Source organism: Chrysochloris asiatica, unplaced genomic scaffold (genome assembly GCF_000296735.1).
Source record: "Chrysochloris asiatica unplaced genomic scaffold, ChrAsi1.0 scaffold00048, whole genome shotgun sequence".
In the NCBI taxonomy this organism is placed as follows: domain Eukaryota; kingdom Metazoa; phylum Chordata; class Mammalia; order Afrosoricida; family Chrysochloridae; genus Chrysochloris; species Chrysochloris asiatica.
The window spans coordinates 12,124,707-12,139,882 of record NW_006408566.1 but is presented as its reverse complement, the minus strand read 5'-3'; the positions used below and the strand labels follow the sequence as shown (position 1 = coordinate 12,139,882).

Here is a 15,176-nt window from a genome sequence, read left to right as displayed (position 1 = left end):
GTAGAATAATTGATGCCTTTGAGTTGTGGTGTTGGAGGAGAATACTGAAAGTGCCATGGACTGCCAAAAGAACCAATAGATAGATCTGTTTTGGAAGAAGTGCAACCAGAGTGCTCCTTGGAGGCCAGGATGGCTAAGCTTCGTCTCTCCTACTTTGGACATATTGTCCGGAGGAAACAGTTGCTGGAGAGGGATGTCATGCTGGGTAAGGTGGAGGGTCAGAGAAAAAGAGCAAGACCCCTAACGAGATGAATTGGCCAGGTGGCATCATTGATGGCATCAAGTGTGGCAGCGGTGGTGAGGTTGGCCCAGGATTGGACATTGTTTCGTTCTGCTGTGCATGGGGTCGCTATGGGTCGGTTCTGAGTTGATTGCACCTGAGAACAACAACAGCATAGTTCTACTTCAGTTGTTTGAGGAACCACCACAATTAGCCACAATGATTACCATTTTGCATTCCGACTAACAATGGATAAGGATTCTAATTTCCTTACATCCTTGCTAACATTTGTTTTTTTTTCTTCTGTCTTTTAAATTTCATCCTAGGGAAGTGAAAAGGTATCTCATTGTGGTTTTGATTTGCATGTCTCAGATGACTAATAACATTGACACCTTTACATGTGTTTGGTGGCCATTGTCTCAATGTGCAGTGGGGCAAGTTTTCCCACCTGATAGTTTTACTTCAGAAGTGTCTTTGTTATCTTGGTTTTTGGTCTTTCATATTATAGTAGACAGAATTTCTAAAATGACTACCCACCCCAAAACATGAGAGAGCTTCAAAAAGTTTGTGGAAAAAAAATCCATGATCTTTTAATTCAGTTTTCTCACAAGCTCTTTGAAGTCCCCTTATATCCCACACTCTAGTCCTCAGATCTGTGATTATGATGAGATATCACATCCATGGGTACGTTATGTTGTATGACACAGTTGACTTTAAGATAAGAGAGCGTGCTGGAATTATTATCCAGGTGGGCCCAGAGTAATCACATCAGCCCTTGAAAGTAGAGAACTTTTTCCAGCTGGCGACTGAAGGGGAAACCAAAGGGTTTTAAAGTATAAAGAGTTGACTGTTATGATTTGAAGATGGAGAAGGCCACATGAGAAGAATACAGCCACTTTCTTGTACAGAAGCCCTCAGTAAGATTTTTGGCACAAAGCCACAGCAGTGGACACAAATATCCAATATACCACTGACCATGAATAAGGCACAAAACTGGGCAGTGTTTTGTTTTATTATACATAAACTTCCCTGAGCTGGAGCCAACTTGATTGCAACTAACAGCAGCAAATAGAACAATAATGCACCAATATGTGTCATATTATGAATCAGATTCTCAGTCTGTTGAAAAAGCTTGTTTAGGTTCTATACTGTTGATCAATTTGGGGAAGAATTGAAAATCATTACCATACTGGGGCTTGTAATTTATTATGATGGTATTTCTCCATTTAGTTAAATCTTCCTTAGTGTCTTTCCACAAATACGAGGGGACTTCAGAAAGTTTGTGGAAAAATGGAATTAAAACATGATGGAATTTTTCCACAAACTTTTTGAAACTCCCTTGTATTTTATAATATTCTGCACATCCTTTCTTAAGATATATCCCTATTGTTGTTTGATGCTGTTGAGTAGGTTCAGACTTAGCGACCCTATGTACAATAGAATGAAACACTGTCCAGTTCTGTGCCATCCTCACAATTGTTAATGTTTGAGTCCATTGTTGCTGTCATTGTGTCAATCCATCTTGTTGGGGGATCTTGTTGTAGAGACTTTGCCAAGCATAGTGTCCTTCTCCAGGGACTGGTCCTTCCTGACAACATGTCCAAAGTATAATAGATGAAGTCTTGCCATTCTGGCTTCTAAAGAGGAGATTTGTCAACACCTTAATTCAAATGCATTGATTCTTTTACAGTCTTCCTTATTCATTGTCCAACTTTCACAAGACTGTGAAGCACTTGAAAATATCATGGCTTGAGTCTGGTGCATTTTAGTAATCAAACTGACATTTTTGCTCTTGAACACTTTTAAGAAGTCTTTTGCAGTAAATTTGCTTAATGCAATATGTCATTTGATTTCTTGACTGCTGTTTCCATGAGCACTGATTGTATACCAAGCCAAAATGAAGTCTTCGACAACTTCAATGCTTTCTTTTTTTTTTTTTTAAATGATGCTTTTTACTGGTTCTGTTGTGAGGATTTTTGTTTTCTTTACATTGAGGTGCAATCCATACTGTAGTCTTTGATACTAATCAGTATTTCGAGTCCTCTTCTTTTCCAGCAAGCAAGATTGTATCATCTGCATATTGCAAGATGTTAATGACTCTTCCTCCAGTCCTGATGCCACATTCTTCTTCATATAATTCAGCTTCTTGGATTATTTGCTCAACATACAGATTGAATAAGTGTGGTGAAAGGCTATAACCCTGGAGCACACTTTTTCTGATTTCAAACCATTCAGTATATCCTTGTTCTGTTTGAACAACTGCCTTTTGGTCTATGTACAGGTTCCTCGTAAGCACAATGAGGTTGTTCTGAAATACCCATTTTTTATTGTGATCCACAGAGCTGAATGCCTTTGCTTAGTCAGTAAAGCACAGGTAAACATCTTTCTGGTATGCTCTGTTTTCATCCAAGATTCATCTGATGTCAGAAATCATATCCTTAGTGTCACATCCTTGGTCTGAATTGGGCTTGGATCTCTTGCAGTTCCCTGTCAGTGTACTTTTGCAGCCGTTTTTGAATTATCTTTAGTGAAAGTTTAATTGCATGTGATATTAATGATATTGTCCAATGATTCTGCATCCATTGGGTCATGTCACCTCTCTTTAGAATGGGCACAAATATGGATCTCTTTCAGTCAGTTGCCAGGTTGCTGTTTTCCAAATTTCTTGGCATAGAAGAGTAAGTGCCTCTAGTGCTGCATCAGTGTGTTAAAAGATTTCAATTTGTATTCCATCGATTCCATGAGAATTGTTTTCCAATGCCTTCAGTGCACCTTGGTCTTCTTCCTTCGGTACCATTGGCTCTTGATCACATGCTATGTTTTTAAATGGTTGAACATCAACCATTAGAATCCTTGAATATTTCAAATTTGAGGCTTGAATTATTTCTTCAGTTCTTTCAGGTTAAGAAATGTTGAGTGTGCTCTTCCCTTTTGGTTTTCTAACTCCAGGTCTTCACACATTTCAGTGTAATACTTGACTTTGTCTCCTGGAGCTGACCTTTGAAATTTTTTGTTAAACTCTTTTACTTCCTCATTTCTTCCATCTCTACACTGGAGAGCAAGTTTTAGAGTCTCTTCGGCATCCATTTTGGTCTTTTCTTTCTTTCTTGTCTTAATAAGCTTTTGGTTTCTTCTGGTATGCAGTTTTTTTGGTCTTCAGTCTTTAGTGTTTAATGCATCAAATCTGTTCTTGAGATGATCTCTAAATTTGGATGAGATATATTAAAAGTCATATTTTGACTCTTGTGCTCGGTCTTGTTTTAATTTTCCTCAGCTTCAGCCTGAAATTGTATATGAGCAATTGATCGTCTGCTCCACAATCTGCTTCTGGCCTTGTTTTGGCTGATGATATGTAACTTTTCCACTGTCTCTTTACACAGCTGTAGTCAATTTGATTTCTGTGTATTCCATCAGGTGTGATTCATGTGGATATTTTGTCTTTTATGTTATTTTAAGAAGGTATATGCTTTCTTATATAGTTTATATTCTTTAACTTAAATATTAGCAACAGTTTTATTAATTTTATTAGTATTATTATCAAAGAACAAATTTGAGTTTTTTCGATCCTTTCAGCATTATCTTTGAGTTTGTTCATTTTAAAAATGTTTATGTTTTAAAATTTCTAAATATTATTTTAAAATGATCTTTTTGATATTTTAAATGTGTTTATGTGGTGTAAAAGGAATTCTGGTAGTATAGTGGTTACGATAAGAGTCAGGCTGCTAGCCTCAAGGTTAGCAGCTTGAAGCTACCCCCCATCAGCATGAGAAAGATGAGGCTTTCTGCTCCAGTATGGATATACAGCCTTGGAAACCCTATGCAAGGTTGCCATGAGTTGGAACCAACCCCACAGCACACCATCATTACTACCACCATGTAATATAAAGAAATCAAGTCTGTATGATACTAATTCTTTCAGATTTTTTGAGACTTGCCCTAGTATATGATCAATTTTCGTAAAGATTCTGTTTGCTTGAAAGCATGTGTATTCTCCTGTTTTATAGTCTGTATATATCCACTAAATCAGTTTTGCTTTTATTAAAATTACTTGTATTCTTACTGATTTCATTTAATTGATTTACCAGTTACTGAGTAAGCTGCAATTTCCCCTTGAATTTCATCAATTTTTGCTTTGTATATTTCAAACCTAAATTTTTTAGTGATTTAGGATTATTTATTACCTGGCTACTTGAACTTCATACCATTTTTATCTTCCTGTTTATTTTTAATAATGCTATATATATATATATATATATATATATATATATATAGATATAGATATAGATATAGATATATATATAGATATAGATATAGATATCTGTTTCCTGTAAAGTTCATGTAGCTTTACCTATTTTTTTTAGGTTAATTTAAATTTTTGTATTATATCTTTTTCCATCCTTTTACTCTCTGCTTCTGCACGTCTGTGGTTTAGATCTATATATCCATTTCTGAGAAATAGTATTTTCAATCTGTTCTGGAAACCCCTCGTTCTTTGTCTTCCATTTGGAACTCAGGTTTGATACACTTGGGATCTCTACTCATTGATTAATTGGATAGTTGTATATAAGGCAATGACTATGTGCCAAGGACTGGTACAGGAGTCTTGGTTTGGTGCTGTGGGTTAATATGCTGGACTGCAAAATCAGTTTGAACAATGAGGTTGGTGGTTTGAGCTCACCAGTCACTCCTTGGAAACCCTATGCAAGGTTGCTGTGGGTCAGAACTGACTTGGCAGCATTTAACAACAACAACAACAGCAATGACTAGTATTCTAGCAAAGAATATGGAGATAAAAATCTGTGCTCATTGACTATATGATTTCTAGTTGTTATCTTCAAATATTGAGTATGCTTTATGATTTCCATTCTTCCCTTGTGCAACTCTTATTAAATGTATGTTGGGTCTTTTCATTCTATCCTTTATAGCTCATAATCTCTTGTATTTTTCATGTCATGCATGAATTTTCTTACTGTTTTCTTTGTAATTCCCAGATCTGCATTCCCAGTCCTTACTTTTTTTATTCTTTATTTGTGTCTAATCTGCTTTTTAATTGTCCTGTGTGTTTTTAAATTTCATTTATTATATTTTTGTGCCCAGAAGTTCTGTTTTGTTCCTTTTCAGATCCTCTTGACTATTTTTGATAGCCAGAGTCCTGGTGTGGTGCTGTGGGATAAAGCACTGGACTGCAAGGTTGATTTCAACTACAAGGTCCTACTTAAACTCACCAGTGACTCCTTGGAAACCCTCTGTAGGGTCATTATGAGTTGGAACTGACTGGACAGCACTTAGAAACAACTTGTTCCTTCAATGTTCTTTCACTGTCTCCTTTCATGTCTTTAAATATATTAACCATAATTCTTTTATAAGGAGCTCTGGTAGCATAGTGGTTACAAATCGGGCTGTGAACCTCAAGGTCAGCAGTTCAAAACTACCAGCTGTTCTGTGTGAGAAAGATGAGGTGTTCTGCCTCGCAAACCCTGTACAGGGTCGCTATGAGTCGGAACCGACTGCATGGCACCTAACAACAACATAATTCTTTTATTTTCCCGATCTGAAAATTTCAATGTAAGTAGTCTGATTTTGTTGCTGCTGATTCTAGCTCATGATATATATATTTTTTCTCATGAGTTTAAAAATCAGTAAGCTTTTGGGGGGGAATTATTTAAGCCCTAAGTTTATTATGCATTTTTGTTCATAGAGTTTGTATTACTTTCTGCTAGATCCTCAGACACTATCCAAAAGTCAAAATAAATTCCTGTCTTAACATTTCCTGGGGGTGCTGTTCACTTGGTGTGAATTCGGGCCCCAAACTGAGTAAATGTAGGTAATGGCTAGCAATTTTCAGAGGACAACGGGCTGGACTGCAAGGTCAGGTTAAACTGCAAGGTTGGTGGTTCAGACCCACCAGTTGCTCCTCAGAAACCCTATAAAGGGTCACTATGGGTCGGAACTGACTCTTGGACACTTAATAACCATCAAGAAGGCAAGGGTCCTGATGTGGCGCTGTAGGATAAGAACTGGACTGTTAATTGCCAAGTCGGCAATTCAGACCCACCAGCTGCTCCTTCGAAACCTTCGAAACCTATCGATGGCAATTAACGGTAAGGCAGAGGTAAGGACTATCCTCAGCATCTTCCCAAAGGCATTATTTAAAAAATCCTACTAGGGGTTCTCTGTCATGGGTTCAGATCCCAGGCTTCTCTTCTTTACCCTTTACATAAGATTTCTTTGTACCCAAGTTCTATAGGACTATAGAACTAAAATAATGCAATTTAAAAAATCATTGTAGTATTCTAGTGTACATAATCAAATGTTTAACAGGAATTGAGGGGAAAAGCATAAAATATACTTTTCTATGCTTGTTGCTTACATACATCACGTATTCTAACATCTTGTTCATTAAGTGTTGAGCTTACATGATTACTTCTCTCATGGTAAAAAGGACTATTGCTACTTATTTTAAACTTCCTCTAGAATTATCTCAATAAGAAAGTCACCACAAATTGATTAGTGTTGGAATACTCCATAAATATTGTTATTGTATATAAGTAGGGTGTTTGTAGGTTTTAAAAATTATAAAAGAGTATTCAGTTTTTTTGTCATTTCTCAGATGAAAAAAGTAAAAATATAGAAATTTTGATTTTGTTCCAGTTCTTAACCTCATCATAAGGAACTTAACATTTGTTAGTATTTACATGCAAATGCTGGAAGACTAATGAATAAGCTTTGCATCTGTGAGTCCACAGGTTTTTTCCTCCTCAATTAAAATACTTTTTGTTATTATAATTTGTTTTCCTATTGTGCCTATTGTAGTTTGTTTTATGTTTATTTACCTTTTTTTAAGATTGTAATTGAAACACTCAAGTGAGGAAGCTCAGGTTACTTGCCCGGCACTAATGTATTATTTGTTGTTTAGAAATGTATATGAGCTATAAGCAAACTATTTATGTACATTGTAATTTAAATTTTTCTAAAATTTGCACTCCTTTAGTTTTCAGTGCTGCTTAGTGATCAGCTTATGTTGTTGTTGTCAAGAGCCTTGGAGTCAGTTCTGACTCATAGAGACCCTTTATAGAGTTTCTGAGGAGAGACTGGTAAACTTGAACTGCTGACCTTACAGTTCAAATTGACCTTGCAGTCCAGTGCATTAACCCACAGCAGCACACCAGTAACCTATTATTCAGGCCTTAAAATATTAGGTAAATATTTTGAACGAATCTTGGGGTGGAGACAAACTCTGATTTTAGCTATTGATTATATATTTTTTTCTTGTTAAGTGCTGTGTAGTCTGTTCAGACTCAAAGCCACTGTAGGGGGTTTTCAAGGAGCAGCTTGTGGGTTTGAACTGCTGACCTTGAGGCTACAAGACCCGTGCTTATCTTATAGCACCACTCTAGGACAGAGATTTACAATTCCTCTATACTTACAAGTGTTACCAGTGATTTTGGAGCAGATAGCAACTTATAAATTGAGGAAGGTTATTTTATTTTAATAATCTTTTTAACCACCCTCCCTCCCATCTGCAAGGGGGGGTAAGGGGGATGGAGGAGAACTATTGCTTGTGTAGGAGAAATTCATAAAGAATCAGTTTTGATATTATAGTGTTGTTGTTAAGTGCTATCAAGTTGGTTCTGACTCATAGTGACCCTGTATAAAGTTTCTGAGAAGTGGCTTGTGGGTTTGAACCAACCTTGCTCTTAGTAGTCCAGTGCTTATCCTACAGCTCCATACCAGGACCCCACTGTGTTCTATTTATTAGATAATAAATTAGGGTCGTTTTCTCATTTAATCAAATGCTATTTGTAATGTTTCTCTTTACTTTCCAGGAAAGTATAAAAGGGAGATATTATTGTAGAATCTTTTAGCCAGATTCTCTCCTTAGAATGTTTAAAATGTCTTTGAAAAGGCAATTAATATATATTGTTAAGAGATAAACAGCATGTCATTTAAACTGTACCATAATTCTGAATAGTTCAGCAATTAAAATAATGTATCATTTTAAGTGGTACTTCAGACCATCTTCCTGGAAATGAGACACAGTTACAGTTCTGTATGTATACATTTTTGTGTTGTCTTTATGGAATTGTGAATCTCCTGTCAATGGAGTTATTGAATCAGTCACTGTGGAAGGAATCCTTTTGCCCTTCCCAAGTGAAGCTCCCATAGGTACAGTTGGGTTGTCCTTCTGGGTTGCTTTAAGGGCACTTTAGCAGTTTTTAAAACGTAAGTACTAATTTCATAGCCAGTGTCAGCTGGATTTATTGAAGTAGGTCAGATTCTGGATAGAAACTTGTTTCTCAACCCTAAAGAGAGTCATTATCCATTCTTCTATTGGTTAGAGAATGGTAATAAATTCTTCCACATTGACCACAAGTGTAGACACAAGCCTAGAGCAATTTCAGAAAATATAGATAGTTAAGATTTTTCAGATATAGGAAATTACTTAAGATCCTCTCTTTATCCCAGTAGAACAAAAATGAATAACTGAAAGCAAAGCAAAACAAACAGAAAAGTAAAAAAGCAATTCCTTGCCCCCCCAAAAGAATCCTTACAGAATGGTTGTATTCTTGCCACACATAGTAATCTATAAAATACACATGCAAAAATAAAACTAATTCATTAAGGCATTATTTTCTCTTTCTTTTTGACAGGTTAGTCTTTCCTGTTCAGTTTAATTAAGCACATTTTTAAATGCAATTATGTAGTATGTACCTAGTAACTTGTTTCCCTTAAACTATGGAAAAATCAAATTCTGTGTCCCTAGGAACTAAAATTCTCATTTAGGTAGCAATTAGCAAATCATAGTCATGGCAAAATGTATGGTACTGAAAGTGTAAGTATTTAGAGATGTCAACAATTAACAATCAAATGTGTTCTTAATATATAAGGAGAATTTCGTAAAGGATTTAACATGATTCTTGAAGGATGGATATGAGTTGATAGAAGAGATATAGGAATATGGAACAGGCAGCATTAGCAAATGCCTAGACTTTCAGGAGTCCTGGTGTGGCACTGTGGGTTAATGCGCTGGCCTGCAAAATCAGCTTGAACCACAAGGTTGGCGGTTCAAGCTCACCAGTTGTTCCTTGGAAACCGTATACAGGATTGTCATGGGTTGGAAGTGACTCAATAGCACTTTACAGCAACAAAGACTTTCAGAGTCAAATACTAACTTCAAGATGTTCTGGGGCAAGAACCTCTCTATGGCCATTGTGTTAAAGCCACCTCGCATAAGTAACTGATACATCATCACTACTTGTTTAATGTTGCACGCCAACAAATCGAGAACCAGGAGCCCCTGCTTTTTTTTAACTTAAGAAGATTTCGTCTTTTGAACCTAACATTTTTTCAATCTCACACTAATTATTTCAGTATCCTTGCTATGTCATTGTTAATTGCCATTGGTTCCAACTCATTGTGACCCTTTATAGGTTTCCGAAGAGCAGCTGGTGGGTTTGAACTGCCAACCTTGAGATTAGATTATCCTATAGCTCCACACCAGGAGTCCTCCTTGCTGTAGCATGATTAGGAACTTACTAGGTGCCACTATACCCCGATAATGCAAAAATAATCAAGATCTGGCCCTTTCTGAGCGAGACAGCATTGTGTGTGTGTGTGTATGTGTGTGTATACATGCATGTGTGTGAGTATTGTAATTCCTTGTGCCAGTGAGTATCTGGAGATTGAATCTGATTTCCCCATGATTATCTTTTAGGACATTGGTATAATACCATCACTAAATGCAAAAAGATCTATTTAATATAGTGTTCATTTGTAGAAATGATGTCTGCTCTGAAACAAGAAAATCTGGGCTGGATTTAAGTGAGAGATAATATGAGGGTTTCAGAAAGTTCATAGAAAAATAGAATGAAAAGCTAATGGAAATTTTCCATGAACTTTTTGAAGCCCCCTGTGTACAGTCTCCCATGTGGCACCCCTTACTTATGAGTGTATTTGATTATATTGAGTTTCACTTTACTTTCTGATTTTAAAAGCTGTGACTTCACAGTATCTCTTTAGGCCTTCTCACAGTTTTGTAATCAATTACTAGCTAAATCCTAGGTGTTTGGTGCTGTGGGCTAATGCGCTGGACTGCAAAGTTGGTTTGAACTGCAAGGTCTGTAGTTCAAGCTCACCATCTGCTCCCTGGAAGTCCTATACAAGGTCGCTATGGCTCAGAACTGACTCAGTGGCACTTAGCAGCAACAGCAACAGTGTTTACTAAATGGAATTATGTTTATATAACTTTAAGAGAGTTGAGCTAATAACCTACTTAACCAAGCTGTGAAGCAATACAAAATAGAACTGCATGGATTTTGGAGCCAATCTGCTTGATTTCAAGTACAGACTCTGCTACTTACTTCCTGGGTGACCACAGTGCCGCCATTTTCCATCTCAAAAGTGGGGGTTGTTGTTGTTGTTGTTAAGTGCCGTCGAGTCTGTTCCGACCCATAGCGTCCCTATAGACAGTTTCCGAGGAGCGGCTGGTGAGCTTGAACCGCTGACCCTGTGATCCAAACCGACTTTACAGTAAAAGTATCTAACTCATAGGATTATAATGTCTAGTACCTAGCAGGCTCTATCAGATGTTACGAATTTCTGGCCTATTATCTCTTATTTACAATTTCGAAGTAAAAGAACAACTTTATAAGCCAAACTTCGAAACTTTTGGTTAATTGAGTGTATTGATTTTGTGCCAACCAGAAACTCCTATAAAATAAAGCAATTTTTTTATGACTGATTTGACAGCAAAGCCTCTAATTCTGTCTTTGTAACATATACTAGTCTGTGTTTGGTTCTATATTTGACCTTACATTATTTATATTTAGCTTGTAAAATCCTTTTGTAAATTATAGAAATTCATTATTCTTATTGTTTTTAGGATACTTATTAGACCTTGTAGTTGAGAGTCTCTTTCATAAATGAAAAATAAACTCAGATGCCTTAGTATTATTGACTAATTAATATTAATGATAGCTTCTATTGATTGTTTACTGTGTGCCAGGCACTATACTGGGTATTTTATATCCATTTTCTTATTTATTCCAATAGCCCTCTAGATAGGTTATATTGATCATATTTTTAACGTGCTGAGGCTCAGGGAGGTTAAGTAATTTGCCCAAGGTCACATGGTCACTAAGTAGCAGTGCTAGGATTCAGACCTCATCTCTCTTAATTCAGTGTTTTGGGTTCTTTTCTTCTGTGATCTTTTTTTCTAAAGTACAATTACTCTATAATTTAGGAAAGTTTCACAAGGAAATAAAAATTGTTCCTATGCTAAAGTATTTGTCTTACTCTTTTATTTAACCTTTCATCTTAGGTGCTGGAAAACCTCCAATGTTTGGTGATTATGAAGCTCAAAGACACTGGCAAGAAATCACTTTTAATTTACCAGTCAAACAATGGTATGGACAATTTCAACTTAATTCTGTTGTTTTTCATGTTCTTGTTGGTTGTTAGGTGCCATTGAGTAGGCTCTGTCTCATAGTGACCCTATGCACACAGGCCTCACAATTATTGTTATGTTTGAACCCATTGTTGTTGTCACTGTGTCAGTCTGTGTTATTTGGGATCTTTCTCTGACCCTCTACTTTACCAACCATTATGTCCTTTTCCAGGCACTGGTCCCTCCGGGCAACATGTTCAAAGTATGTGAGATGAAGTCTGGCCATCCTGGCTTCCAAGGAGCATTCTGGCTGTACTTCTTGCATGACAGATTTGTTTGTTCTTTACCAGCACTATAATTCAGATGCATCAATTCTTCCTTGTCTTCTTTAATAAGTTTCCAGCTTTCACAGGCCTGTGAGACAATTGAAAATCCCATGGCTTAAGTCACTTGCACCTAGTCCACAAAGTGACATCTTTGCTCCTTAACACTTTAAAGAGGTCTTTTACATTAGATTTGCTCAGTGCCATATATTCTTCAATGCTGCTTCCATGAGCATTGATTATGGAACCAAATAAAATGAAATCCTTGAAAATTTCAATCTTCTTTCCATTTACCATGATGTAGCTATGATCCAATTATGAGGATTTTTGTTTTCTTTACCCTGAGTTGTAATCCATACTAAAGGCTGTATTTTTGGTGTTCATCAGCAAGTGCCTCAAGTCGTTTTCGCTTTCAGCAAGTAAGGTTGTGGCACCTGAATATTAAAAGTTATTAATGAGCCTTCTTCCTCCCATTCCTGATGCAGCAATCTTCTTCATATAGTATAGCTATTTTTATTTTTTAAGTTTTTATTGTAACTTGAGTGATAGTTTACATGGGATAACATTGGTTTTACATTGTTCCTATTGTATTTTGTATTCATTGCAATGATTACAATCTCCTCCATGCAACATCATTCAACAGTATTTGCTTCTATTCCCTCTGTTTTTTTTTTTTTTGCGGGGGGATATACACAAAAACACTAAGGGATATATAATCATTTAAACAACCAAAAGGCACATTTCAAGTGTACCTCGTGTCCGCAGCATACAGCCTTTCTCTTTCCATGAGTCTGGAGTTCTCAGCTGCTCTTTCTCTCCATGTCATCATCTCTGCCTCCATCTCTGGTGTCAGTGTTTCTCTAGATAGGATCCCATGTTCTGCTCATGCTTTTCTCCCTTAATGGTCCTAGGATCCTCTGTTCCTGGAATATAAGATTAACTACTTCTTTCTTTATGTTACAAAACTTCTACCTTTACAGTTGAGACAGTCACAATTAGTCATGATAACAATTATTCACTATTGAATCATAAGAATCTTTTCAACATCTCTTTTCACTAGACTTGTCTAGACCAGATGAAAACTATTCAGTGGGCATTCTCCCTTCCTCCGCACACTCTGAAAGTGAACTCCCTCTTGAAAATATGTAAACCCGCCACTTCGTGTCATTATAGCCCCCTCACTTTAGGTAGCCAATGTCTAAGTTGCTTGTCCCTATCAACCCTGCATACACAGGGGATTGGATGGAGGCTCCTTCCCTCTCATCTCTCAGTTGTATTTTGAATGCCTTCCAATCTGAGGGGCTCATATTCTGGCATTATGTCAGACTGTTTAACTACTGTTCATGAAATTTTCAGTGACAAATTTCTCAAAAGTAGACCACCTAGTCCTTCTTCCTAGTCTGTTTTTAATCTGGAAGCTCCTCTGAAACCTGCCCACCACGGGTAATCATGCTGGCAGTTGATACCTCAGTGTTAAAGCCTTCAACATCACAGCAACATGCAAGCCACCACAGTATGACAAACTCACAGACGTGGGTTGTTTATTTTAGTTAATATAGATTATTTGAAAGTACATATAAAAGGGACGTCTGCTCTTTTCTTTATCTGGAGCTTTCTCACCTCCTCCTTACTGATTCTGTGTGTCTATTGCCTTGCATTTTGTTTGATTCTCTTTGGAAGTTCATTATCCTGAATGTTATCCATATTCTATGTTACCATCTCTAATACAATACTAATGTAGGAACTTTTGATGATAGAACAATATAACAAGCCTTCGAAGTTCCTCTAAACTTCTGTGGAAGCACCATCGTGGACTCAAATTGAGTCTTTTTTTTTGTCTCATCCACCACTTTTCCCACTAAAATTCACCATTTTTATAGCAAGGGGTGAAAAGAGTCTTGGTAATAACAGATGGCTAAAAACAGGATTCGTAACCTTAAGATCAGCAGTTCGAAACTACCAGCTGTTCCGCGGGAGGAAGATGAGGCTTTCTGCTCCCGTAAAGATTTACAGCCTCGGAAACCATGTACAGGGTCACTATGAGTCAGAACCGACTCCACGGCACATAACAACAACAACAAAAACAGGATTCAGGAGAGAAGCCTGTAGTAATAGGATTAGTTTTCAACTCTGAAAACTTCAAATGTTTCCTTTTGGTTCCAGTATCTTTGAATGTCTTCCATGTTGTATAAGGCATGGCACACCTTGTAGATCCTCAAAAATGTTTGTTGAATGAATGCTTATGCGTTCTTTTTCACACCATCTCAGTTCTGTGGCTTTGTTTGTGTATTACAAAGGAGGAGGCCAGCTCAGCGCTTCACTGGTTTCATGGTGCAGTATATATGGGACCTTTTTTTTTTCTTTCAGAACTCAGAGAAATTCACAAAATCTAAAAACTAAACCCACTTCTAGCCTGTTGATGCTGATGCATAGCAACCCTATAAGACAAAAGAAGAATGGCTCCTTAGGGCTCTGAGACTTTAAATCAGTATACAAGCAGATAGTCTCATCTGTTCCCTGCAGAGCAGCTGGTGGGTTTGAACCACTGACCTTGGGATTAGCAGCACACCACTATGATTTCATAGTAGTCTTTCTTAATTGTTATTGCCCTTCATCTCATGAGCAGTGGTGACTAGCCTGAATTTTATATATACAAGCTTACCTAGAGGTTTCCCGGTGGTTCGCTGTTATGAATATACAAGTTGTAAAAAGAAATAGCTTAGTGGTGAAGAGTATAGATACTAGATTTAGACTTCCTGAGTTCAAATCCTACCACTACCATTTACTAGCTGTGTAACTTTTGGCACATTATTTAACTTTCTGTGTCTCAACTTTATCACTTACAAAGTGGTGATTATAAAAATACACATTTCCCAGGGTCTTTGTGAAGTTTGAATAAAACAACACATGTAAAATAATTAGAAAAATGACTGACGTAGTAAGTGCTCATTATGTGGTGGCTGTGGCTACAGCGTCATTGAAATTTATGCATGTGTCATTTTTATTGAAAATGTTCTTATAGTAATGATAGGACTTATTGACTAATAGCCTGGTAGGTTATTCTCTTAGAACTGGCTAACTGTTTATATTTTGTATTGACAGTATTGGCGACTGTGTCTGTCTAACTCCTTTATCAGCGTTTCATGCAAGAACTTCATATTGAACTGCATATTAATAGTGTGCACCCTAGTTATGCATGCAAAAGTTGGACAGTAAATAAGGAAGACCATTTTTGACAACTTTCAGT

The 15,176-nt window shown here is 36.9% G+C and overlaps 1 protein-coding gene across 1 annotated transcript in view; it reads left to right on the top strand.

The window, feature by feature from the left end:
• Positions 1–15,176, top strand: part of ALG6 (ALG6, alpha-1,3-glucosyltransferase) — a 60,243-nt gene that overhangs the window by 5,608 nt on the left and 39,459 nt on the right. Inside the window, exon 2 of the mRNA XM_006862466.1 lies at positions 11,541–11,625. Within this exon, the coding sequence (XP_006862528.1) occupies positions 11,541–11,625 (85 nt within the window). The remainder of the gene's footprint in view (positions 1–11,540; positions 11,626–15,176) is intronic.